Source organism: Ambystoma mexicanum, chromosome 10, assembly GCF_040938575.1.
Source record: "Ambystoma mexicanum isolate Mex_15411 chromosome 10, UKY_AmexF1_1, whole genome shotgun sequence".
NCBI classification, from domain to species: Eukaryota; Metazoa; Chordata; class Amphibia; order Caudata; family Ambystomatidae; genus Ambystoma; species Ambystoma mexicanum.
The window spans coordinates 1,108,027,444-1,108,053,118 of record NC_090932.1 but is presented as its reverse complement, the minus strand read 5'-3'; the positions used below and the strand labels follow the sequence as shown (position 1 = coordinate 1,108,053,118).

Below are 25,675 nucleotides of genomic sequence, written 5' to 3'. Positions count from 1 at the left end.
CCCCCCCCGACTCCTCTGCTGAACAAGATAGTGCACAAGATACACCAGGAACCAGTCACCATGATACTGATAGCCCCGATGTGGGCCCGCCAACCATGGTTTGCGCACCTGATGGAGATGTCCCTGTCCCCACCAGTGAAACTGCCCTGCCCGTACAACTTGCTATCACAGGTCAAGGGCAAGACACTACACCCATGCCCACAGAACATGAACTTAGCAGCCTGGCTCCTGAGGTCATAGAATTTGGCCATTTACAGCTCCCGCAGAGATGCATGGACATTCTCAAAGAAGTTAGAAAACCCAACACTCGCCACTGCTATTTTAGCAAGTGGAAGAGATTTGTCATCTGGTGTAATGGTAAGAGCATCAACCCAGTCCACTGCTCTCCCACACAAATTGTCCTTTACCTGACCCATTTACTGTACTCGGGTCTAGTGTTCAATTCTATTAAAGTGCATCTTGCGGCACTTTCTGCATACACCACCTCTCAACTTAAGGTGTCATGGTGGAAAGTCCCAGTTATCAAAGCTTTCATGGAGGGGGTAAAGAGAATACACCCTCCGATAGCAAACCCAGCTCCCGGCTGGGACCTTAATGTGGTACTTACCAGGCTCATGGCCTCACCCTTTGAACCCATGCACAAGGCAACTCTTAAGGACCTCACCCTTAAGACTGCCTTCCTAATAGCTATCACCTCCATTAGGAGAGTAAGTGAACTACAGGCTCTTTCTATCCTAGACCCCTTCGTAACAGTTCACAAAGATAAGGTGGTTCTATGCACACGCCCAAGGTTTGCACCGAAATTCACATCGAAATTCCATGTCAACCAGTCAATAGAACTACCATCGTTCTTTCAAAACCCTTCCAATTTTGGAGAAAAGAGCCTGCATACACTAGATGTGCGCAGAGCTGTCATGTTTTATATGGAAAGAACTAGGCCACTGATAAAGACTAATCAGTTATTTGTCGCGGTGGCAGCAGGAAGAGAAGGAGATGCAGTCTCAAAGTCCACTATATCTAGATGGATTGTTCAATGCATCACTCTGTTTCTCTCTTGCTAAGAGAGAACTACCCTTCAAGCCAAGAGCACGCTCTACTCGAGGCACTGGGGCATCCATAGCATTCATTGCAAACGTTCCCCTTGAGTCCATTTGCAAAGCGGCAACCTGGAGTTCTGTACACACCTTTACAAAACACTACTGGCTAGATGATCACTCTAGATCTGATTCGCAGGTGGGACAAGCAGTATTAAGACATCTTTTCTCTACTGTTCCTTCTCATAACCCACCGCCAATTCCGGGTACTGCTCGCTAGTCTATGCACAGCATGTGATTCTAAGCAGATTAACAAACATCAGAAGACAATGCATTACTTACCGTAATAGCATTTCTGATGGTTGTATCTGCTTAGATTCACATGTGCCCACCCTTCCTCCCCACTCGGATGGAAGGTACATAGACATATTTCTATATCTCTCTTTTCTGTACTCACTCACGTATAGAAGGCTCCCTCAGGGCAGCAAAAATACAAACAGAGGGACCTCGACGTGTGAGGGGTTGTGGGTACACTGCACGTCACTATAGGGATAGTCTTACAGACACGCCTTGTCGACGTCCCTTTTTCGAGTACGAAAAACAAAATGCAATACTCTGCAGTGACCACTGGATGTCGGACTATGCACAGCATGTAAATCTAAGCAGATACAACCATCAGAAATGCTTTTACGGTAAGTAATGCATGATCTTACAGCCTCAGCTGCCTTTTCCGCAAGCATTGCCAACAACTACTCTTTGCTGGCAAGTTACGCAGATGCACAATGGAGCAAACTACGTAAGGACATTGAGGACGTACCGGAACCCCTACATATTCGCCTTCTAGCCACGGTGACTGAAGGGACCGTAGTCAACCAAAGCATCATTAAAAATACTCTCGATGCTGCAGAGACGGCCGGGCGTTCCCTAATCCAAGGAATCCTACTCAAACGCCATGTATGGCTACGTAATTCAGACTTTAAGCCTGAAACACAAGCATCTCTTATTCACAAACCTATAGAAGATGCAAACCTCTTTGGTAAGGCGGTGGATGAGGCACTAGAGACCGCAAAGAAGGAATTTGACACAATCAAGACACTAGATCAAATTTCAAGGCCTCCCAACAAACGTGGTTATGGCAACAAAGGTTTTTTCGAGGCCAACGCCAGCAGCAACAACAGCAGCAATACTCTGCAGGTAACTGGTCCTCTAGCCAAGGCACCAGTGGACAATCTAACCAAAGAGGACAACGTTGTGGCAAGGGAAGAGGTCGGGGTCCCACCCCTAGAGGTTCGCAAGCCACCAACACCAAATGACTCAAAGATTCGGGTCCCCTCCCATGCTTAGCCGGTCGGGGGCCAGTTAACATCCTTTCTTCCAGCATGGGAGGGTATAACATCAGCCCGCTGGGTACTATCAACCATAGCCTGCGGCTACTGTATAGAATTCAAGAGTTCCCCTACGTAAAGACCCCCAAGGGGACGACGCATGTCGCCAGAACACCTTGCCATCCTTCTTCAAGAAGTGGACCAACTACTAGAAAAAGGAGCTATAGAGGTAGTGCCTCTATCCCAGGTAACTGAAGGTATTTATTCAGTGTACTTCCTTGTACCTAAAAAGGACTTAACCATGCGCCCTGTACTAGATTTGCGCCCAGCGAACAAATTTGTCAAACCTCAAAAGTTTCGTATGGTGACTCTACAGGAAGTAATCCCCCTGCTTTCACAGGGAGATTACATGACAACACTGGACATGAAAGATGCATACTTTCATATTTTAATGTTGCCAGCGCACAGGAAATTCCTCAGGTTCATGATAGAGGGCAAACACTACCAGTTCAGAGTGCTTCCCTTCGTCATAGCGTCTGCACCGAGGGTATTCACGAAGGTACTGGCAGTGGCAGCGTCCCACCTGCGCAGGTTGTCCATCCCAGTATACCTTTACCTCGACGATTGGCTCATAACAGGGGTTTCTTATGAAACATGCTTCCCAAATACCCAAAAGACTGTAGACCGTTTGTTCCAACTGGGCTTCTCCATCAACGAGAAGAATTCCAGCTTAGACCCCAGCCAGATCAAACAATTCCTAGGGGCTCTAATTCAGATAAAGGACGGCCTCGTCTTCCCCTCCAACGAGAGGGTCCAAAACATGCTGTTTCAAATCCCTTAATATGTGGCCAGTCGAGAGTGACGGTACGCAAAGCAATGCGCTTACTTGGAATGATGGCGTCATGTATTTATTTGGTACCTCACATGCGCCTGCGCCCAATGCAAGAGTGGCTCAACAGCCAGTGGTGTCAGGCCAGCGGACAATGTGACGATCTAGTGGTGGTCTCGCAGACCTTGGTTCTCTTGTTACGGTGGTGGTCGAAGGAAAACCTGGTAATAGGGAAACCATTCGCCACCCCCGCAGTGGAAGCCACTCTAACCACAGACGCATCCCTCACAGGATGGGGGGGCTCACCTATCCCATCGGACTGCTCACGGAGTCTGGACTCCGAGCGTAGCATCCAAGCACATAAACTTACTGGAGCTACTAGCTGTGCTCAAGGCACTGAAAGCCTTCCAGGCACACCTACAGGGGAAGACGGTGATGGTCCTCACGGAACAGCACCACAGCCATGTACTACCTCAACAAGCAGGGGGGGGGCACTCACTCTCCAGGACTGTCCAAGCTGTCCCAGAACATCTGGAAGTGGGCTCTCAAACACATGTTCCTACTGTCACAACATGTACCAGGGGAACTCAATCTGCTAGCAGACGAACTCAGCAGAGACTTCCCTCTGCCCTCAGAGTACGAATGGCGATTACACGAAGACAGTCTTCGACGTCTTCACACAATGGGGATTCCCAGAAATAGATCTGTTCGCAACTCTGGAGAACTCGCAATGCCTAGATTACGCCTCCAGATACCCACAGAACCGCTCCAAGGGGAACGGTCTCTGGATACCATGGTCAGGGAAATTTGTTTACGCTCCCCCCCACACCCCCCCCCCCCCCGACTCCCTTTCTCAACAAGATAGTTCACAAGATGCACCAGGAACCAGTTACCATGATACTGGTGGCCCCTATGTGGGCCAGACAACCTTGGGTTCGCTCACTTGATGGAGATGTCCCTATCTCCTCCAGTGAAACTTCCCTGCCCGTACAACATGCTGTCACAGGACAAGGGCAGGACACTACATCCATGCCCTCAGACCATGAACTTAGCAGCCTGGCTCCTGAGATCATAGAATTTGGACATTTACAACTCCCGCAGAGATGCATGGACATTCTCAGGGAGGCTAGAAAGCCTAACACTCGTCACTGTTATGCTAGCAAATGGAAAAGATTTGTCATCTGGTGTAGGGGAAGGAGCATCAACCCAGTTGACTGCCCTCCCACACAAATTGTTCTGTACCTGACTCACCTACTAGACTCAGGCTTGGTGTTTAACTCTATTAAAGTCCATTTAGCTGCACTTTCCGCATACACCACTTCCCAACTTAGTGTCATGTGGAAAGTCCCAGTTATTAAAGCCTTCATGGAAGGAGTGAAGAGGATCCACCCTCCCATAGCTAACCCCGCTCCCGGATGGGACCTAAATGTGGTACTAACCAGGCTCATGGGGTTTCCCTTTGAACCCATGCACAAAGCAACACTTTAAGACCTCACTCTTAAGACTGCTATTCTAATAGCTATCACCTCCATTAGGAGAGTAAGTGAACTACAAGCGCTCTCTGTACTAGACCCCTTTGTTACAGTTCACAAGGATAAGGGGGTTCTGCGCACACATCCTAGGTTTGCACCAAAATGTATCTCTAAATTCCATGTCAACCAGTCAATAGAACTACCAACTTTCTTTCAAAATCCTTCAAACTTAAGTGAGAAGAGCCTGCATACACTGGATGTTCGCAGAGCAGTGATGTTTTATATGGAAAGAACTAGACCACTGAGAAAGATTAATCAGTTCTTTGTCTCGGTGGCAGCAGGAAGAGAAGGAGATGCAGTTTCGAAATCCACTATATCTAGATGGATCGTATAATGCATCACCCTCTGTTTCTCTCTTGCTAAGAGAGAACTACCCTTCAAGCCAAGAGCACACTCCACTCGAGGCACCGGGGCTTCCATAGCTTTCATTGCAAATGTCCCTCTTGAGTCCATTTGCAAAGCGGCAACCTGGAGTTCTGTTCACACCTTTACAAAACACTACTGTCTAGATGCCCACTCTAGATTTGATTCCCAGGTGGGACAAGCAGTATTAAGACCTCTTTTCTCTACTGTTCCTTCTCACAACCCACCTCCAACTCCGGGTACTGCTTGCTAGTCTATGCACAGAATGTGATTCTAAGCAAATTAACAAACATCAGAAGACGATGCATTACTTACCGTAAAAGTATTTCTGATGGTTGTATCTGCTTGGATTCACATGCGCCCATCCTTCCTCCCCGCTCGGATGGAAGGAACATAGACTTTATTCTATATCTCTTTACTGTATTCACTCATGTCTAATAGGCTCCCTCCGGGCAGAAAAAATGCAAACGGAGGGAACTCGACACGTGGGGGATTGTGGGTACACTGCACGTCACTATAGGGATAGTGTTACAGACACGCCTTGTCGATGTCCCCTTTTCGACTATGAAAAACAAAATGCAATACTCCGCAGTGACCACTGGATGTCGGACTATGCACAGTATGTGAATCTAAGCAGATACAACCATCAGAAATGATTTTACGGTAAGCAATGCATTGTCATTTCGATATACATTTATTGGTGTAAGTGTTTATTTGATCTGCTTTACTTACCTGGGTTCAGTGTACTTAACTACAGCTCACATCTTCCTCTTATGATACGCCTGACTGCTCTGCCACTCTACCAAGGTTCCATGAGTAGTACAGACTGATACTAAGAGCTGGGGACCTGTATACCATTGGGATAGTTTTATGACGTCTTACCGCAAGTAGTCTTTAGTAAACCTCCCCTAACACTGCTATTCGAAATAAAGTTTTTTCCTTGGTTTACTTACCACAAGTATTGCTTTTTATAATTGTTTGACTTGAATTCTCTTTACCTATTGTGTGAATCCTGAGGGTGTTCTCAACAGTAGTCCCTGGTAATCCTTTGATCAGGTGTCCAGGGAAGGGCCATCGTTCTTGTATCCCAACCCTGGGGGCGGACCAGCGAGGAAGGATCATCTGGGCATGGGGTCTTCGGGGACTGTGAGGAGGGTGTCCGAAGGCGCGACTTGGTATCCCCCTGTTCTTTGCCCTAATTCATCCTACCCACCATTGTTGTTCATGGAATATTGTCACGCAAGCCCCATCCTACCCCTCAATCTTTCCTCACAAAAGGGAAGATACAGTATCCTGGAAGGCTAGGGAGAACAAACCGGTTTACAACCCCTGACCCTAACAGTCTTTCCTTCTTCAAGACCAATTATCGTCAAAGGAAGAGGAGGAAAAGAGTGAAGTACTTTTGATTGGGTGAGAAGAAGGATCAAGCACAACAGAGACAGGACTGTGATATTAATATCCATTCATCCGTTACACCTCTAGAACACAGGGAATACAATCGAGACCCATGCCTGTATAATAAAACATCCGAGAGATGGAATACTTTGCCACAAGGGGAAACTATCTCATTAAGTAGAAACAAGGCTAGAAGATGTTCCTATCTCTGTTGTCGATATCGTAATTGCATTGTAGTAAATAGACTTAAACGACAATCTAATTTCCGATCTCATTTTACTTTAAAACTCTCTCCCTCAGCTTCCATGGGGTATTTACAAATCCATTCCATCTTCCCTTCCCCATTTCCAACAAATACTGGGACGAGGAGGATTCATCTAAGATCAGTAAAGATTATCAAAGGAATAACATGGGTAAAATAAGGGTAACCTACCCTAGAAAGAACTCGCGTTGTCCCACAAATAGTGACCATTCACACCTGACTCCACTTGACTGTTTATTTCACTATAAAAGGTATGGTCTTGCACATATGGATGGGCGAGTTGGGAGGAAAGCCGAGATGCCAGAGACCGGGATGCCGAGATGCTGTGAAGCTGTAGTTTGAAAGAGCAAAGTCGTGGCGAGGGAGTCGTGTCTCCACAGAGCCAGGGAGCCAAGAAGAGTCCATGTATGGGAGCCGAGTGGCGTTCTGGTCCCCTACAGAACCTGTGAAGGTGAATGCTCATTCACCTGGGATGGTGAGACAGCCCAGCAGTGTAAAGGGGCTGGCGGGGAGACCCTGACCTCGGAACGAAGAGTCGTAGAGTTGAAGCGCAGAAGTCAGCCCAGTGAGTCTGAGAGCATTGCAGAGTCGGCTTGTGAAGAGCGCGATGCAAAGTAACACTAGAAAGAGGACCTCGTTTGTGTAAATGTTCGATTGAAGGTTAAGGGAAGACTTCAACAATGGAAAGATGCAAGTAACAGTGAGAGCGCGAAGCCAGGGAGATGCACATGTGTGAAATAACAGCTGGAATGAAGTTGGACAATGAAGTGATACGAGTGAAAAGTGGGCCAGAAGCCTGTGAAAAATGTTAGAGGTGAATTCTAAATGAAAGGAAGAGAGAAAAAGTGATGCACTAAGGTGCTTTTCTTATGAACAAGCATTAATCTGATGGAGATTTAACTGTTATAAAGGGTGCAAATGAACCAGAAAGAAGGAAAACAGTGCAGGGGTGCACAGAAGAGTGAAATAAGCATGCAAGACAGTGGTTGAAGTGTACCAAACAAAGTAGTGGAACTGTGGCCTCAGCAGGGAAGATGGAAGGCAAGCATAGTGCCACATGTGATAAGGTGTTGCAGCCGGGGCATTGCAATAGTCTAAGTGATTAGTAACTGAGACTCCTATTACAACTTTACACTTGCACAGGGGCATGAATGGACAAAATCCTCTATATATAATGGTGTTTCTGATGTTTGTTAATCTGCTTAGAATCACATGCTGTGCATAGGTCCGACATCCAGTGGTCACTGCGGAGTATTGCATCTTGTTTTTCGTAGTCGAAAAGGGGACGTCGACAAGGCGTGTCTGAAACACTATCCCTATAGTGACGTGCGTTGTACCCACAATCCCTCACGCGTCGAGGTCCCTCAGATTGTTTTTTTCCGCCCAGCTTCTGGTCGCCTTCACGCGGAGCTCCTCGAGAGACATTGCAACTCCTCGACCTTTGGTCGTTTTTTCTCTAATATTAATAATCCCTCCCTCGACGCAGTTGTAAGCTGTTCTCCGCCGAAAAGAATCTTCGACGGAGGGTCGAGCGGAAGAAATCTTTCGGCGCTGCCGAACACGTGGCCTGGCCTCGCAGGCCATATACAGTAGGGAGAGTGGGGTCGTGGGACATCTCTGGGTCTTTTCTGAGAATGCCTTTCCCTTTCCCCTTCCTTTCCCTTGGGGTGTTTATCGCGATTTATTGCCTCGGCTATGGAGAGGACACCGTTTAGGTTTTGCCCACTTTGTAAAGGCAAATTCACTTGGAAGGACAAGCACTCACGGTGTAACCGCTGCTTGCCCCTCGATCACAGGGAGGAAGGGTGCGCGGCTTGTCGGCTTCTTAAGCCTAAAACTCTAAAAGACCGAAGGGTTAAAAGGTGGGCGGCCTACGCGATGTCAAAGGCCGAAGGTTCACCCGCCGCTGCTACCACCGACAGTGACGAGGAACGCGATAACACGACCTCCGCTACGGAAGTCGAAACCCCCTCTAAGGAGCGCTTACGCGCTTCGTCGTCTGTCCCCGGCCCCGACGGGCTCGGCTCACGCCCTGCTTATGGGGATGAACACCCCGGCGACACAGACGCACACAAAGATCCACATAAACACACAACCCACGACTCTTCTTCGACGAAGTCGAAAAGACCTTCGGCGCCCAAGGAGACGCAGGTTCCACCGGCGGCCTCCTCGGACCGTTCGGGTTCGAAGCCCCTCTCGCAACCGCAGCCGCGACCTGCGACTGGGCTTTCGGCAAACAAGGGCGCTGCCACCAAACCATCGGCCGGTGCGCATCAACAGAAAGCGCAGACCGCCGTAGAGCGTTCGATACCCATAGCGTCGAAAACTCAAGCTTCCGCCGACAAACGAGTCGCCGACAAGCGAGTCGCCGATAGCTTAGCAAGGATCGCTGTAGCCGACGCCCAAAAGCGTACGCCGAAGACTACGTCGAGCGTTACGCATAAGTTAAAGGATACGCCGAAAAAGCCCGAAGGGAAGCAGGGACTACCCCCTTCAGTCAGGGAGTCTCCCGACACACCTGAAGGTTTTTCGGAGGGCGACGGGACACTTTCCTCGACGCTTTGGGAGAGGTCGAGCCATTTCGAGTTAGATAACCCTATGTTTCCCCCGCCAGACCGCTCTGGGGTACCCCATGAAACAATGGAAAGACTCCACCTCTGTATGGAGAGGATGGAAAGGTTCATGAGCACCCAGGCCTCTCAAACTCACAAGAGGACCAGAGAAGGACCTCAGGAGGACCCCAGGGCCAAAAATCCGAGGCTAGTCGATCCCCAGCAGGACACAGCCTCAGACTTCCAAGATGTATATGACCTCACTGGGGAGGAACAATACTTCGGGGAAGAAGATGACTTCATGGACAATGAAGAACAGAACCAGGAGGAATGTCTGGAAGACAGAACAGACATTATAGAAGAAGAAGGCTTCGGGGTTAACCCAGAAGAGGGACCTTCACACCCCTGGCAATCACCATCAGTGTATTCCGACACTGATGTCCTAAACCTAACTCCTCCGGACAATTCTCCAGTTAGGAACACGTCTCCAATTGACGATCAGCCCACGTTCAATGCACTCTTGCGCAGAGCAGCAGCGCATTTCGAACTCGACACCGGGGAACTCTCTCCAGAATTGGACTTTGTAGAAAGAGTGATTAAAGAAAAACCCCCGGTCAGCCAGACCATTCCACTCCTCGCTTCAGTGAAGAGAAGGATCATACCTTCGCTGTCCACTCCCGCTATGATCAGAGGGGTCAATCCACGGATTGAAAAACTTTTCACTCCTTCACCCTCAGACCCCCTCTACATTAGGGGACATTCCATTCCGGATTCCCTAGTGGTTTCTAATACTAGAAAGAGGGCAGGGGTACCACTTTCCACCAGTGAGGCACCCCCTGACAAGGAGGGCAAGAGGCTATATGCCCTTGCAAAAAGAGTTACTTCCTCGGCTGCCTTCTCAGCAAGAATTGCCAACAACAATTCCTTGCTTGCAAGCTACGCAGACGCGCAGTGGGCCAAACTGCGAAAAGACGCCGAGGAAGCACCGGAGCCTTTACGTACGCGCCTACTGTCAACTATTGGCGAAGGAACCCAAGTGAACCAGAGCATTGTTAAAAACTCTCTGGACGCGGCAGAAACAGCAGGACGTTCCTTGGTACAAGGAATACTCCTAAAGCGCCATGTATGGCTGCGCAACTCAGGCTTTAAACCAGAGACACAGGCGTCTTTGATAAATAAACCTGTCGAGGACGCTAACCTCTTCGGAAAAGCGGTAGATGAAGCCCTAGAGATGGCTAAAAAAGAGTTCGACACTATCAAGACTCTCGACCAGATCTCTAAGCCCACTACCAGGCGCGGCTATGGCAACAAACGCTTTTTCCGTGGCCAACGCCAACACCAACAACAAAATCAACATCAGCAATACCCTGCCACCAATTACCAAACCAATAGTGGGCAGTACAGCCAAAGAGGCCAACGCCGGGGCAAAGGGAGGGGTCGGGGATCCACCCCCAGAGGCTCCCAAGCCCCCAACAACTCCAAGTGACGCGAAGATTCGCGTCCCCTCCCATGCAACACCGGTCGGGGGCCGGATAACATCCTTTCTTCCTGCATGGGAGGAGATAACGTCAGACCGCTGGGTACTGTCCACCGTAGCCCACGGATACTGTATCGAATTCAACAGTTCCCCATCCTACAAACCCCCGAGGGGACGTCGCATGACACCGGAACATCTTGCCATCCTTCTCCAAGAAGTACAACAACTACTGGAAAAAGGAGCCATAGAGGTCGTGCCTCTATCTCAGGTAACGGAAGGTATTTATTCAGTGTACTTCCTTGTACCCAAAAAGGATCTAACCATGCGCCCTGTATTAGATCTGCACCCAGCGAACAAGTTTATCAAACCCCAAAAGTTTCGTATGGTAACCTTACAGGAAGTAATCCCACTGCTTTCTCAGGGAGATTACATGACAACATTGGACATGAAAGATGCTTACTTTCATATTTCAATGTTGCCAGCGCACAGAAAATACCTCAGGTTCATGATAGAGGGCAAACACTACCAGTTCAAAGTGCTACCCTTTGGCATAGCATCAGCACCAAGGGTATTCACGAAGGTGCTGGCAGTGGCAGCGGCCCACCTGCGCAGGTTGTCCATCCCAGTTTACCCTTACCTCGACGACTGGCTCATAACAGGGGATTCCTACGAAACATGCTTCTCCAATACCCAAAAGACAGTAGACCTTTTGTTTCAGTTGGGCTTCTCTATCAACGAAAAGAAGTCCAGTTTAGACCCCAGTCAAATCAAGCAATTCCTAGGGGCTCTAATTCAAACAAAGGACGGCCTCGTCTTCCCCTCCAGAGAGAGGGTCCAAAACATGCTGTTTCAAATCCCTCAATATGTAACCGGTCGAGAGGTGACGGTACGCAAAGCAATGCGCTTGCTAGGAATGATGGCGTCGTGTATTTATTTGGTACCTCACGCGCGCCTGCGCATGCGCCCAATGCAAGAGTGGCTCAACAGCCAGTGGTGTCAGGCCAGCGGACTATGGGAGGATCTAGTTGTGGTCTCGCAGGCCTTAGTTCTCTCGCTACGGTGGTGGACAAAGGAAAACATGGAAAAAGGGAAACCCTTTGCCACACCCGCGGCGGAAGCCACTCTAACCACAGACGCATCCCTCACAGGATGGGGGGCGCACCTATCCCATCAGACTGCTCACGGAGTGTGGACTCCGAACGTAGCATCCAAACACATAAATCTACTGGAGCTACTAGCTGTGTTCAAGGCGCTAAAAGCCTTCCAGGAACACCTACAAGGCAAAACAGTAATGGTCCTTACAGACAGCACCACAGCCATGTACTACATCAACAAGCAAGGGGGCACCCACTCTCCAGGCCTGTCCAAGCTGGCCCAGAATATATGGAAGTGGGCTCTCAAACAGGACATGTTCCTACTATCACTACATGTACCCGGGGAACTCAATCTGCTAGCAGACAGTCTCAGCAGAGATTTCCCCCTGCCCAAAGAGTACGAATGGCGCCTGCACGAAGACATCGTCTTCGACGTCTTCACACAATGGGGATTCCCAGAAATAGACCTGTTCGCAACCCTGGAAAACTCACAATGCCTAAGTTACGCCTCCAGGTACCCCCAGAACCAATCCAAGGGGAACGGTCTGTCGATGCAATGGTCAGGGAAATTTGTTTACGCTTTTCCCCCGACTCCCCTTCTCAACAAAGTGGTGCACAAGATGCACCAGGAACAAGTGACCATGATACTAGTGGCCCCAATGTGGGCACGACAACCATGGTTCGCTCACTTGATGGAGATGTCTCTATCCCCCCCAGTAAAACTCCCCTGCCCGTACAACATGCTGTCTCAGGACAAAGGCAGGACTCTGCATCCATGCCCCCAGAACATGAACTTAGCAGCTTGGCTCCTGAGATCATAGAGTTCGGACATCTACAACTCCCGCAAAGATGCATGGACATCCTCAGGGAAGCCCGGAAACCGAACACTCGCCACTGCTATTCTAGCAAGTGGAAAAGATTTGTCATCTGGTGCAGGAGTAAAAGCATCAACCCTATTGACTGCTCTCCCACACATGTGGTCCTATACCTGACCCACCTATTGGATTCAGGTCTAGTGTTTAACTCCATTAAAGTCCACCTAGCTGCACTTTCTGCATACACCACTTCCCAACTCAAAGTGTCGTGGTGGAGGATCCCTGTTATAAAGGCCTTCATGGAGGGAGTCAAGAGAATACACCCCCCGATAGCTGACCCAGCTCCCGGATGGGACCTTAATGTGGTACTAACCAGACTCATGGGCTCTCCATTCGAACCCATGCACAAAGCATCTCTTAAACACCTCACGCTTAAGACTGCTTTTTTAATAGCTATCACCTCCATCAGGAGAGTAAGTGAACTTCAGGCTCTTTCTATTCTAGACCCCTTCGTTACAGTTCACAAAGATAAAGTGGTTCTACGCACTCACCCTAGGTTTGCTCCGAAATTTATTTCTAAATTCCACGTAAACCAATCTATAGAACTACCAACGTTCTTTCAAAATCCTTCCAATTTGGGAGAAAGGACTCTGCAAACACTAGATGTACGCAGAGCGGTCATGTTCTACATGGAAAGAACCAGACCACTGAGGAAGACTAATCAGTTCTTCGTCTCGGTGGCAGCAGGAAGAGAAGGAGATGCAGTTTCAAAATCCACTATTTCTAGATGGATTGTTCAATGCATCACTCTCTGCTATACTCTTGCTAAGAGAGAACTGCCCTTTAGGCCAAGAGCACACTCTACTCGAGGCACGGGGGCATCCATAGCATTCATTGCAAATGTTCCCCTTGAGTCCATCTGCAAAGCGGCTACCTGGAGTTCTGTGCACACCTTTACAAAACACTACTGTCTAGATACACACTCTAGATCTGACTCCCAGGTGGGACAGGCAGTATTACGACACCTTTTCTCTACTGTTCCTTCTCATAACCCACCGCCAACTCCGGGTACTGCTCGCTAGTCTATGCACAGCATGTGATTCTAAGCAGATTAACAAACATCAGAAGAGAATGCATTACTTACCGTAAAAGCATTTCTGATGATTGTATCTGCTTAGATTCACATGCGCCCGCCCTTCCTCCCCGCTCGGATGGAAGGAACATAGACTTCCTTTATATATCTCTCTTTTCTGTACTCACTCACGTCTAGAAGGCTCCCTCAGGGCAGAAAAAATACAAACAGAGGGACCTCGACGCGTGAGGGATTGTGGGTACAACGCACGTCACTATAGGGATAGTGTTTCAGACACGCCTTGTCGACGTCCCCTTTTCGACTACGAAAAACAAGATGCAATACTCCGCAGTGACCACTGGATGTCGGACCTATGCACAGCATGTGAATCTAAGCAGATACAATCATCAGAAATGCTTTTACGGTAAGTAATGCATTCTCATATGGTCATAAAAAGTAGAGGAATGATAAATGGGTAAAAGTAGTGGAACACCGCTCCCGACCGTTCCCGCTCACTTCGATCACTGATGCAAGAGGCACAACAGAGAAAAGGAATAAAGGATAGTGCAAGTGTTCACAACAAAGTGAAAGGAATATATGAAAATGGTGCAGGAATCACTTAAAGATAAAAAGTGCAAAGGAAAGCAAGAGTAAGAAACAGAGGGGCAATGGATCAGAGTGGCCGCGCTGAGGAAAAGCAAAGAGCCTGGCGTTTTCAAAAGTCTCTGATTCTACCCCATGAGAGGATTGTATGTAAGAAAAACTATATACAAGGAAAAGGCACATCCTGACCAGGTACACTTGTGTTTGGAACTAGAGGGGCCTAGGCTTGGGGAAGTACGGCCTGTGAAATCAAAAAGGAACTCAGATATATTTTGTTTTGTGTTGAAAGCTGCAAGGGGGCGGAGCTTGGGAAAGGGAACCCTAAGAGGCCCAGCCAAGTTGTAGACTTATTGGTTTTCTTTTGTAGTGTTGAAAGGATTGAAGCGTTGGGAAGGGAACCCCGAGGGGCTTCAAGAGTATTTCTTTTGTGGCGTTTGAAACTTGAATAAGTTGTATCTTGGGGAAGGGAACCCCACAGAACTCAGACACTGAAGGTATTTGAAATCAGTGTAAGGGCCTGTGGATAAGGTCTCACGAACTGCCCTTTTGATAGAACTCATTTTTGTGACATTGACCAAATTGCACCTGTTGAGAAGACCACCTGAAACCAACTTTGGTTTCCCATTTTTTGTTGAACCACTCATTTCCTTTACAAAAGACTTGCTATCAATTTTTTTTGTAAATGAGGGCAAGCATAGTTTTAGACGCAAGCAGACTTTTATTTTAGCCTATTAGACAACAACGGCCATTAGAAACATCAGTTAAGGGAACTATCCCTTTAGAGTTAGGGTCAGTTAGGCATTACACCAACCAAGGAACCTTACTAAGTAAAGGTTTTAAAACAAATGCTTTTGATTCCGTCTCTCTCTTGATACCATGCCTATATGTAAAAAAACATTGTTTTACAATCCATTAATGTATCGGTGCTTCTTTGGACCATATGTATGCTCCAAGTTCTTTGTACTGATCTACAGCCTTCTCCCTCCTAAGCTTAGCCTGGCTGCTCTGTCATTGATACCAGAATATCAGGTTGTTCAGCCTTATTCCAAGAGTTGAGTTTCTATATTGCCCAAGGTAGAGTTTTATAAAGTTCCTTAGGGTGGACTTTAGAAAAACTGTCCGAACAATCCCCATGAGCAACCTCAACTGCAAAGTTGGCTTGCAGTGTGGGGCCCCTGTAGGGATGAGTTAAAGGAGGAGTCAACATGAGTGTATAACCTGATGGTTTTAGGAGACAGGCATGCTCCCAGTTGGAGGGTGAATCACCTGGGAAGCACATGTCGGTTAATGTATATTGAACCTATACAGCAGCCCGTTGACCCAAGGATGACCTCTGCAGCGGAGCAGCATCCCCTGAAATAAATGGACCGCAAAGACCTGCACTTCTGCTTGATCTCGGAAGAACCTCGTTGGTGCTTCAGGGCTTGGATTAGTGGATCTACTAGTCTCAACGTCGCAGGATTTCGGGAGAGTCCCTGGACAGCCCGGTGGACTGACCAATTGACTCGTGGGCTACCTCGCTGCAACCTCTGCTGTTGTGTTAAGCCACAGAAAGCTGGTGGTTGCCAGCTTTTGCCATCAGTCACCTTCTCCCAAAATGTCAGAATCCTAGCTTCAAAGGAAGCGGAGCTGGAGCTACTTCAGTGACTGCGCATGGAAGGTCACCTGTTGCTGCCTACAAGTTGCGACACTCTGGAACTCATCTTCATCCATCCTGTAAAGTGTAATAAAGGGTCATGCAATGCAACAGTCTGCAATATTCGACGTTTTGGTATTACATCTTGCAGTTGGACCCGACTGGAAGACGCGCTCGAACCTGCAACCCGTTGCCACCCCTTACCCGAACAAAGGATGGAGGATCGTGTCCCCAGTGACCCTCAAGCATTAACCACAGTGAGACTTGGGAAAATCAGTCAGGGGAGTGGGGGGCTAATTAAACCTAACTGTTCCTTTCCCCGCCCTCTGACACCCTTTCCTCCATAGGGTGAAATTGGGTCCACCATTCAGCAACATGCACTCCTGGAAAGACTTTGCTTGAAATGCCATTGAGGAAGTGTCTTAAGCTCTCTGGTTAGCTTCTGTAGGTAGTGTGTTTTCTTAGGTAGGCTGGTTTGTCTTGATTTCTATTAGGAATTTTATGGGGAAGGTGGGGGTAGTGGCTTTTAGATTCTGGTTGTTTCTTTATTGGGCTGTAGGTTAATGCTCTGTGGTGTTCCACTTTTCTCCCCATCCTTCTTCCCCATCTTCCTGTCCCCTTCTTGCTTTTTTGCTCTATAAAACTGTAGTTGCTTGGTAGATTGATGCACATTTTGTGCCTTCATTAAGCCTTTGTATGGTACCTTTGTGACAAAAGATAAATCCTTTCCCAACACATTTTCCTGCATGGTCTAGTCCCCTTAGTTTCACTTGAACTAAGTTTTTCCACCCAATCTAAAAAGTTACAAAAAACATTATTTCGTAAAAGTTTCTTTGCTTACCTGTAACTGTAGTGATTTTCCCTTTGCTTTCTCTACATTAAGATATTTTTCTAACAATATATTGTATGGACTATATTTCATTGTGCATCTTAGGAAGTGTTTACCATTTTTTAAAAAAAATGTTTTATTTAAAACTTTTTTTGTAACCACGCTGCACACCTCAGTGTTAGGAGTTGGCCACTTTGACACACTAGCCCATGCATCCACTTGGCCCTTGGAAACATTGCCTAGAGAAAATCCCCTTAAAAGTGAGCTGTACACCAAGATTATTTATAGTTGAAGACAGTGTGCAAAGATCTTTCTCGAATGCCCACAAAATGAGAAAAATAATTAGCCGTATCACTTGACCTTAAATTTTGTTGGTACACAATGTCTCGGTAAAGTATCCAGCATGAATATACTGTCCTCTGTTTTAATACAGTCTTACAGTTTTCCTCTTAACATTTTGTTTAAGGTGTCACATTATCAGCCAGTTCAACCAGGGCATTTATGATTACATCATCGCGACAGATGAGCATGTCTTGGCAGAGCCAACTGGGCAGAACAAGCAGGAGGGTGGAAAGAAAAGGAAGAAAAAATCTGGAAAAGGAGATGGGTATGTAAATTCTAGCAACTTTACATGAGGCTTTGCTGTGTGCCAGGTCTTCCAATCAAGCGTGTAATTTAGAAACTGTTTGGGTGATTCATATACTTCTTAGTGTACATAGGTTTTGGTTGCATTTACCCATTTTCCTGCCTTCAACCCTCAAAGGCTACCTTTGTTAGAAACGTGCAGATTGACTATGTACTATCCGTTCCATTCAGTCTGCCCATTTCTACTCTGCTGGACTCAACATTATAGCCTGTGGCATTCAATTGGTGGCCATGCTTCAACAGAAGAGTGGGTGGGCATGAAACGATCATTATATTTTTGCTGAGGGAAATACTTGGCCTGCTCAGTCTTGACAGGTTTTAGTTAATGGATGGCAGGCAACAATTCTCCAAAGGGTCTCTTGGAAAGTGAGAGCCCCATGTTTTTTGAAATGCTACATTTCAGATTTGGTGAGTGCATTATTCTAAAGTGGGACGTTTTATTTTAATGCGGTTTCATATGATGCTTATTTCAGCTCTGGGCATTTTCTGACCTGCCTCATTCCTTGTGATTCTTACTCTGCATTGTGCAACACATACGCTTTCCTTTTTTCCGCTGGTCTGTTTCAATTTCACGTTTCCACCTGCTCTGATTCAGTCTCTCCTGAATGTTTCCAGGGGTGGTGATAAGGAGTATGGGGTGTCACGAGGGATTGATTTCCAGAACGTCTCAACGGTGATCAATTTTGATTTCCCTCAGTCTGTGGCTTCCTACATTCACCGAGCTGGCAGGTAAGTGGAGTATATGGCAAAAAACTGGAGGTTTATGACATTGGTAGACTGTTGTGTGGTATACCAAGGGCTCAAGATAAGGCTTTCATTTGAGTGTATTTTTCCCTCCATTGTTTTTTAAAGTTCCAAATGGGAGATTATCTCCTCCACTTGTTGCTTCTCTGCTCTGTGCCAAGCAGTAATAGGGCAGCTTACCTGTAGACTACTTAATTACCTTGATATTGTGGCTTTGGATGATACTACAGGGCTTTTGTTAAACCGTGGGGCCTTGATGGATGTTTTTCTGTAATAAGAATGTGGCAGTTCATTGAGCGCAAGTTGAATACAATTACTTTAAATGAGTTAATGTACTGTACAGGTAAGTTCACCTTTCTTGTGAAGATGTAATTATTTATGAATATTCAGAATTCTAATGGAAGATCATTCTCAAATGAAATGTATGGAATAGATGAGAATCTCATGCAATCACATATTTGTAATGTTAAGGAAGATTTTGCTTTATTGCTTTTTTCAGCCTCATTCTGAGATCCTCCGACACAGTTTGATCTGGACCCCCTTTTGGCAAGTGAAATGCCTTTTTCTCATTTGTCCTTTTTTAATGATTTTTGGGACAGTACCCTTCTGTTCCAAAGGCTGACCGGATAAGGGGGTGGGGAATACTTTCTTTTGACCCTTTTTGGGGTAGCTCTAATGCACTCTATTTTATATACCTTTTCTCACCCTCTGTCCAGAGCCTGGAGTGGCAGCTCAGTGCTTGAATCTTGGGGTCTGGTTTAGGGTGCACACATTATAATCCACAAACGTGTCTCGAGTGACATCATGTGGGCCTCTGAGGTAGTTTTTCAGGATTGCACAACTCCTCGGTTTGAATGGTGTGCGGTCCCTAGTTGGTGGTCTGGGGTCACCGCCAGCCCAGTATTTTATACATGTAGGTACATTTTCAAGCCATTCTTCAGTCGACCACTGCAACCTCGGGTCTGAAGCAAAAGAGGCCACAGTAGCAGTGCTGAAAGCTGCTAGCGGATGCTACTGCTGTTGCTAGAGTTGGGTAAGATTTTCAAATCAATGATGCATCTTCCTGACTTGTGTCCACCCCAGAACATTTTGCTGGACTGGTAGATTATTTTTCCCTATACCCCAGTGAGTGGGAACCTTTTTCCACATCAATATTTTACTCTTTTTATGTGTCATTTTTAAGACTCCCCATAGTGTCTTTTAAAGGTTATCCTCTTTGACAACTTTTTGGCAATACGTGCCTATTGTTGCTGGGTTGCCCTTGGGGCTCCCCTCTTAACTTTCTTTGGCTAACCTTGTGAGAACTACAGTTCGCAAGGGTAGAAAGGATGTTTGGATCCATTTTACATTTTATTAGGTGAGATTAGCACCCCCACCATATGTGGAGTGCTGGGGAGCTACGGAGTATCCTCTTTCTAATTTTAAATATAAAATGTATGTTACAAGGACAAACTAACTTTTTAATGGCTGATGGCAGTGAACCTTTTTATTAATTTCGTGCACCTTTACCACGGGCTGTTTGCACAGCCCCAGTAAAGGCACCCATGAGTACTCATTTTACCAAAATGGCCACTTCTTTTTTGTCATTTCAGCGTTCCTTGTCCTTTCTTGTGCCTTGCCTTGACATCCAGGGTGGGAAACGCCTTTGTGTTGACTTTATCTTCAGCAGGAATCCTGCGGATTCCCTGCCCAGGCTCCAGAGTGTCTGTGAAGGCAGGAAGCAAGGGAATAGTCCAAAACTCTGCAGCCATTTGTATTCCAGCCTCACTCCAAGAATCAAGTTCAAACTGGAAAGCTGGCTGTCCTGAAAGGACTGCCAAACTCGTCTCCCCCAAACCCCCCCACCTCACACCCAAGTTTAAATGTTGCATGGTTGTTTGATTGGCTGGGTTTCTGTATAAAAGTCTGATCCTGGAAGCTGAAGAGGTAGTCAACCACTGGAACCAAATCCGAAGAGGAAGATGACGATTTCCAGCGACCAGAGAGCCTGCTGTAGCCCTTCCTTCCAATCAACCTGGGGACTCCGAAAATGACGGCCACAACCCAGAGCCTAGTGAGACCCATTAGACTCAAGAAGACCTGCATTTTGAGCCATCCCATGCTGCGCCCTTGCAGGACTGCAATAGCCTGGGACCTCAATCCATTGTGCGGTGCATGGTCTCCCGAATTCCGAATCTCACAAACTTCGTGGGCATCCTCCTGCTGGATCTCCAGAGGCACGATTCTGGTCAGAAAAGCACCTTTATCAGAGTGTTGGACCTTGCAAACAATGAGAATCCGGCTGGCGGTATTCGGTCTTCATCTGTGCTTCTGAAAAGGCACCAAATCTACAGAGCTGCATTCAGCTGCGAGGACATTCTTGCCTGGAGCCTTCTCCAGTGATCCCTGCTGCAAACATTCTTCCATAGTCCTGTCCTGTCCATCTTCTTGACAAAGGAATCCATCGACCAGGTTTTTGGCTGCACAGCCTGAAGTCTTCGTGCTGCAACCCTTCTTCTGTGCTGAGGTACTGTGTTGGCTGGGGTATTATAGCTACCTTAAGCCTTTGTGACTTCTGTATAGCTTTGTTCTGTGAATGGGATGCCACTCATCCAGTTCACCCAGGCTAACTGCGGAATCCTCCTAGGGTGTCTTCTCTGAAGTCCCTGGACCCTCAACTAACTTTAAAGTGAAATACTCACTTGTTTGAACAGTCATCCTCCGGAACTCTGTCTCTGCCTCCAACTGAACCCTGTCTCACCCTGCCTACAGCTGGCACCGAGATCACTGGGGTCCCTCTACTGCCTCTGAGTGTACATGTGCTATAGAATAAGGGAAGTACTGGATAAGGAAAGGCTTGTGCCTTGAAAAGGATAACAAGTGTGCAAAAGTTATCTACCTCTAAAAGAAGTTGATTGGTAACTGTAACTCTGGGAGTGCACAGTTACAAAATACAATCTTACTTATATTGAATGTATTTTTCACTATTCTGAAAAGTATATAGAAGGTTGTTACTCACCGGTGAATTGGTTGTGCCTCTTCCCCAAAAGTAATGCTGTTGGGTTCACTTTACTATTCCTGTTAGGATAAATGTAGGAGTGTCCCCAATTTGGTCTTGCTTCCCCTGACTTGCTGTTAGCCTGTCCAGAATAAGTCTGCCAAAGGTTGCTGATAGCCCTTTTAAAAAGTATATAGGTTTTACTTACCTTGTGTTAGCTGTGTGCCACCCTAAAACAAGTTATTTGTTGTGATCTTAAAAAGCAACTGTAATACAATATTACACCTTTTAGGTTTTACCTCCCTAGAATAGCTCTGTGCCATTTCTGAAAAGTCTCCCTTTAGGCGTGGTTAACTTTTGTCTACCTTGTGCATACAAAATTAGTGTAAAGAGTTATTTCTTATCTTAGCCTGTGTTCCACTGAGCTGAAAAGCAGCTGTAATTGTATATCACACGAAAAAGGTTATACCTAGTATAACTGTGTTATCACACAAGTAGTAGAGGTATATAATGTTCAGTGAATCTGTGTTCCACTATTCAGAAAAGTTTGCAAGTTGGTTGACTGTGATTTCCTTGAGTGTCACTGCATAACTGACAGGGTCTACTACCCTTGTAGTACTGTAAAGTAATCTGAAAGTAACTTATGGTTTTACTCCCCAAGAATAGGTGTGCCCTATACTGAATGTGTATATGAAGGTATTACCCGCCCCCCCCTTTGAAATACTGTTAGGTGTTCTAAATAAGGTCTGTGCTTTGATCTGTTTAAAGCATAGCGTTGTGCTTTTATAATGTGTTTATATAATTTATGATAGTACTTACTTACCCAAGAATCTCTTGGTCTGCTTGTTTATGAAATAAACCCTTTATTTTTACAATACATAGTGTGACCGTGTTTTTTTGGACCATTTGTATAATACAATTTCTTTGTACGGATTCTACAGCCCCTTCTCCCTCCTAATAGAAGTCTGGCTGCTCTGTCTACGCTACCATGAACTCAGGTGGTACAGCCTTATACTAAGAGTGGAGTCTTGTACTCTCAGTTGAATGGTTTTACTAAGCCCTTAGTTCGACTTCAGAAAAAACTGTCTCGATAGCTAGCTAGTGCTCCAAAAGAGAATCTCTGCCCTCTTTTGACCAGGGGAAGCACAGCAGTGTTTCCCTCACTCAAACTAGTAGGAACATACTCTTCGCTGTCCTGCATCTCATTGGATGTTCTCAGGAAGCTTGTAGACCTGTGTGTGTGTGTTTTTCTGAGGCTTGTGGATCTGCTTAGAATCGCACGGTTTGCATAGGCCGACATCTAATGGAAGTCGAGGAGTATTGCACATGAAATTCGAAAAGGGACAGTGCGACTCTAATGCTATCTGTAGTGTGACGTACCCTGCACCCATGATCCCTCGCGCGTCGAGGTCCCCTGGATTATTTTTTACTGCCATTGTGGAAAGTTGTTCTTAGCGGAGTCCGTAGCTGTGTGCTACTTGAGGGTTCAAATTCTACTAAAAATGTCCCTTGTTTACGTTCAACGGAATCATCCGACAGATGATATCAGGAGCTTCTCGATGGCTAATCCCGACTTCCGAACCAGACTGCTGCTCCGTCAATGGGCTTGACCTACACCTGGCTTTGGTCTAACCAGTAGGGAGAGTTAGGGGACTGATCCTTTCTTATTCAGAGAATGCATACTGCCATTTCTTGACCCTACTACCTTCGTCTTGCTGCCTCTCTGTCCGCCTCCCATTATGGAGCGCACCCCCTTTAAATTTTGCCCTAAGTGAAACAGGAAATTCCTGTGGGTAGACAGTTTGTAACCACTGCTTTACACGTGACAATCTCGAATCCTGTTGTGCTGCATGCAAGCTCTTTAGGCCGAAGACCCTGAAGGAGCTGAGAACCAAAATGTGGTAGAGTCGGAGACCGCCGCTGGGATCTTTGATTCAGTTCACGAAGTCTGAGGCAGCCGAGACACTCGGACACTATGGCAGAGCTCACTAGTTACCACGTGCCTGTCCCCAGCCTCGGCTGCTATTAGGAAGGCCTCTGGTGACGCCACTGTACCTACCGGCGCACACCTCTTCCCACAAGCACACTCCCCCAAGCCATCCCTATAAGACTCAATGAACAGAGATCCACGCACAGTGGGTGATTACTCCTGGCCCACCGACATCACGCCGACCGCGTCCACTGTTGTTCCGCCTAAGCGTTTACCATATGGCGATCATACACAACTCGGGCGAAAGGTGCGCATAAACACCATTCGCCGACTGAGGTGGGGATGCCGAAAAAGCTCAAATCACACTTGCACTCAGAAAAGCACCATAAGGAGCCCCCTGCTCACAGTAAACGGGCGCCTCCGACTACTGAAAAATATGAAGAAGAATCCTCACCTCTAGCTTCCACCCTCAACAAGCAGCACCCTAGGGAGAGCCCCAAGGGCATACCCAGAGCCCCTTGTCTGGCAGAGAACCTCCTGCGCCAAAGGTCACCCCTGTGGCACCAACCTCCATTCTGTCTGCTACACCCTGGACCAAGTCACAATTTGAGGACACCATGGGGAAAATCTCATTCTTTGAACTTTATGAGCAAGCTACCCACTCATACAAGGCCTTTTGAGCAGCCTCCTACAGTGCCAGTGGCGCCTTCTCTTCCTGGACCAGCCCTGACACCTAGGGAGCCCTCACAAGGTTCTCTTTATAGGGACATACAGTCCCCAAACAAGTGGACCAGGATATCTGGTAAATGATCAAGACGACCCTGGTCAGGATGGTGATACCTACTTGCAGGGCTAAGACGACCCACACCCCAGAACAAACTAACACTTTCCCTCCGGACCCTGTTGACCCTTCGGTGGTTGAGGGAAGTCATTCTTTTCGCAGTGCAGACCAGCCTCTCTACAATGTGCTGCTGAAGAAAGCTGCTCACCACTTTGACGTAAACACTGAGGAATCCAGCCCCGCAGGGACTGACTTCGTTGAGGATATTTTCAACGAGCAGAAACCTGTTAGCCAAACTATACATCTTCTGGAGTCCATTAAAAAGAGGGTTTCCATCACTGTCTACCCGATCCCTTACTAGGGCGGTCCACCCACGGGTGGGGCAATCCTTCAGGCCCTCTCCTTCAGATCCCCTGTACATTAGGGGCCATGTTAAAGTGGACCCCCTGGTGGTGTCCCACTCTCAACCTCCGAGGCACTCCCGAACAAGGTGTGCAAAAAATGGTACACACTGGGAAAACTTATCGCGACCTCTACTGCGTGTCTTACCAGGATAGCAAACACCACTTTGCTTGCCAGCTACAGCAGCACCCAATGGGATGAGGTCTCACCACATTTGGACTCAGTACCAGAACCAGCGCGATCCCATCTTCTTAAAGTCACCACCGAGGGGAAAACAAGTCTCCCAAAACATCCTGAAGAATGTCTTGGACTCTGCAGACCCCTCAGGAAGAGTCATTGCAGAAGGAACACTTCTTTTGACATTCCTGGCTGGCCACCTGGCTGATTACGGAATCTGCAATGGTTACCTGGCCACCCTCTGATCCTGGGCCCAGGTCCCTCCCCCACCAGTAACACACACATGCACTGCCTGCTTTGCATCCCCCGCACTTGGGGACGGTTTCTATATCCCTTGAGTCCCACTACCAGCACTTGACACCTGATGTCTGCATTCACCTTTGCACTTGTCACCTGCTGGCCGTCACTTATTGTTATTATTCTATTCCCATGTACTGCACTGTCCCTTCCTCCTTCCCCCGCACTTTTCCCTCTTCCCCCATCCCATGCACTTGCACAATCTGAATGACACCTGGCCTAGTATGATCATTGTCTGTCCTCCCTTTGTTCCCCCTCCCGTGCCTCGTTGCGCCTTGAAACACTTGTGTATAGGAGCGTTATAAATGCCATATATCGTATATCATTTGATGGTCGTAGCTTGCTCTCATCTGTAGATTTAGGTTTAGATGAGCATTAATCGCCCCCTTATGAAAGTTCAATAAACACCCTTGAACACTGGTCACTTGTGTCTGTCTTACTATTGCCACCATGCGTTCCTTACAGTGGCTACCTCTGAAACACAATGCAAAATTCTTCAGACTGGTTTCCTGGCCTTAAAATGTCTAATCTGGAGGGCCCATGGAAGTAACGGTTTCTTGGCGGAAAGGTCTTTTGCAAGCCCCTCTTGGTTTGCCGTCTTTCTTCCATCGTTCAGCTGCCGTTTCAAAACTGCTGTCCCTTTGTGTGCTTTGCCTCACTCAGTGTGCTTTCGTGCTCTGTCTTTTATCCGTGTGGGGAAGCTTAATGGAAGTCAGGTGTGAGTGATGTTAATGTTAAAGGACATTTGTACCACGCACTATCACCACCGGAGTGGTCCCTTGGCGCTCTGGTGGCTCTGAAAGAGGAGGGGAGGTTGAGTTAGTGGGAGGAAGCAGGGAAAGTGGAAGAGAGCAGTGACGTGTTGTTGGCGGCCTCAGCCCGGTGGGTCCGTTGGCTGGGCCTG

At 47.2% G+C, this 25,675-nt stretch overlaps 1 protein-coding gene across 1 annotated transcript in view; it reads left to right on the top strand.

Moving 5' to 3' along the window:
- The window catches only part of DDX56 (DEAD-box helicase 56), a 786,153-nt gene that overhangs the window by 377,274 nt on the left and 383,204 nt on the right, over positions 1 to 25,675 (top strand). Inside the window, exons 7-8 of the mRNA XM_069618962.1 lie at positions 17,285 to 17,425; positions 18,079 to 18,192. Of these exons, the coding sequence (XP_069475063.1) occupies positions 17,285 to 17,425; positions 18,079 to 18,192 (255 nt within the window). The remainder of the gene's footprint in view (positions 1 to 17,284; positions 17,426 to 18,078; positions 18,193 to 25,675) is intronic.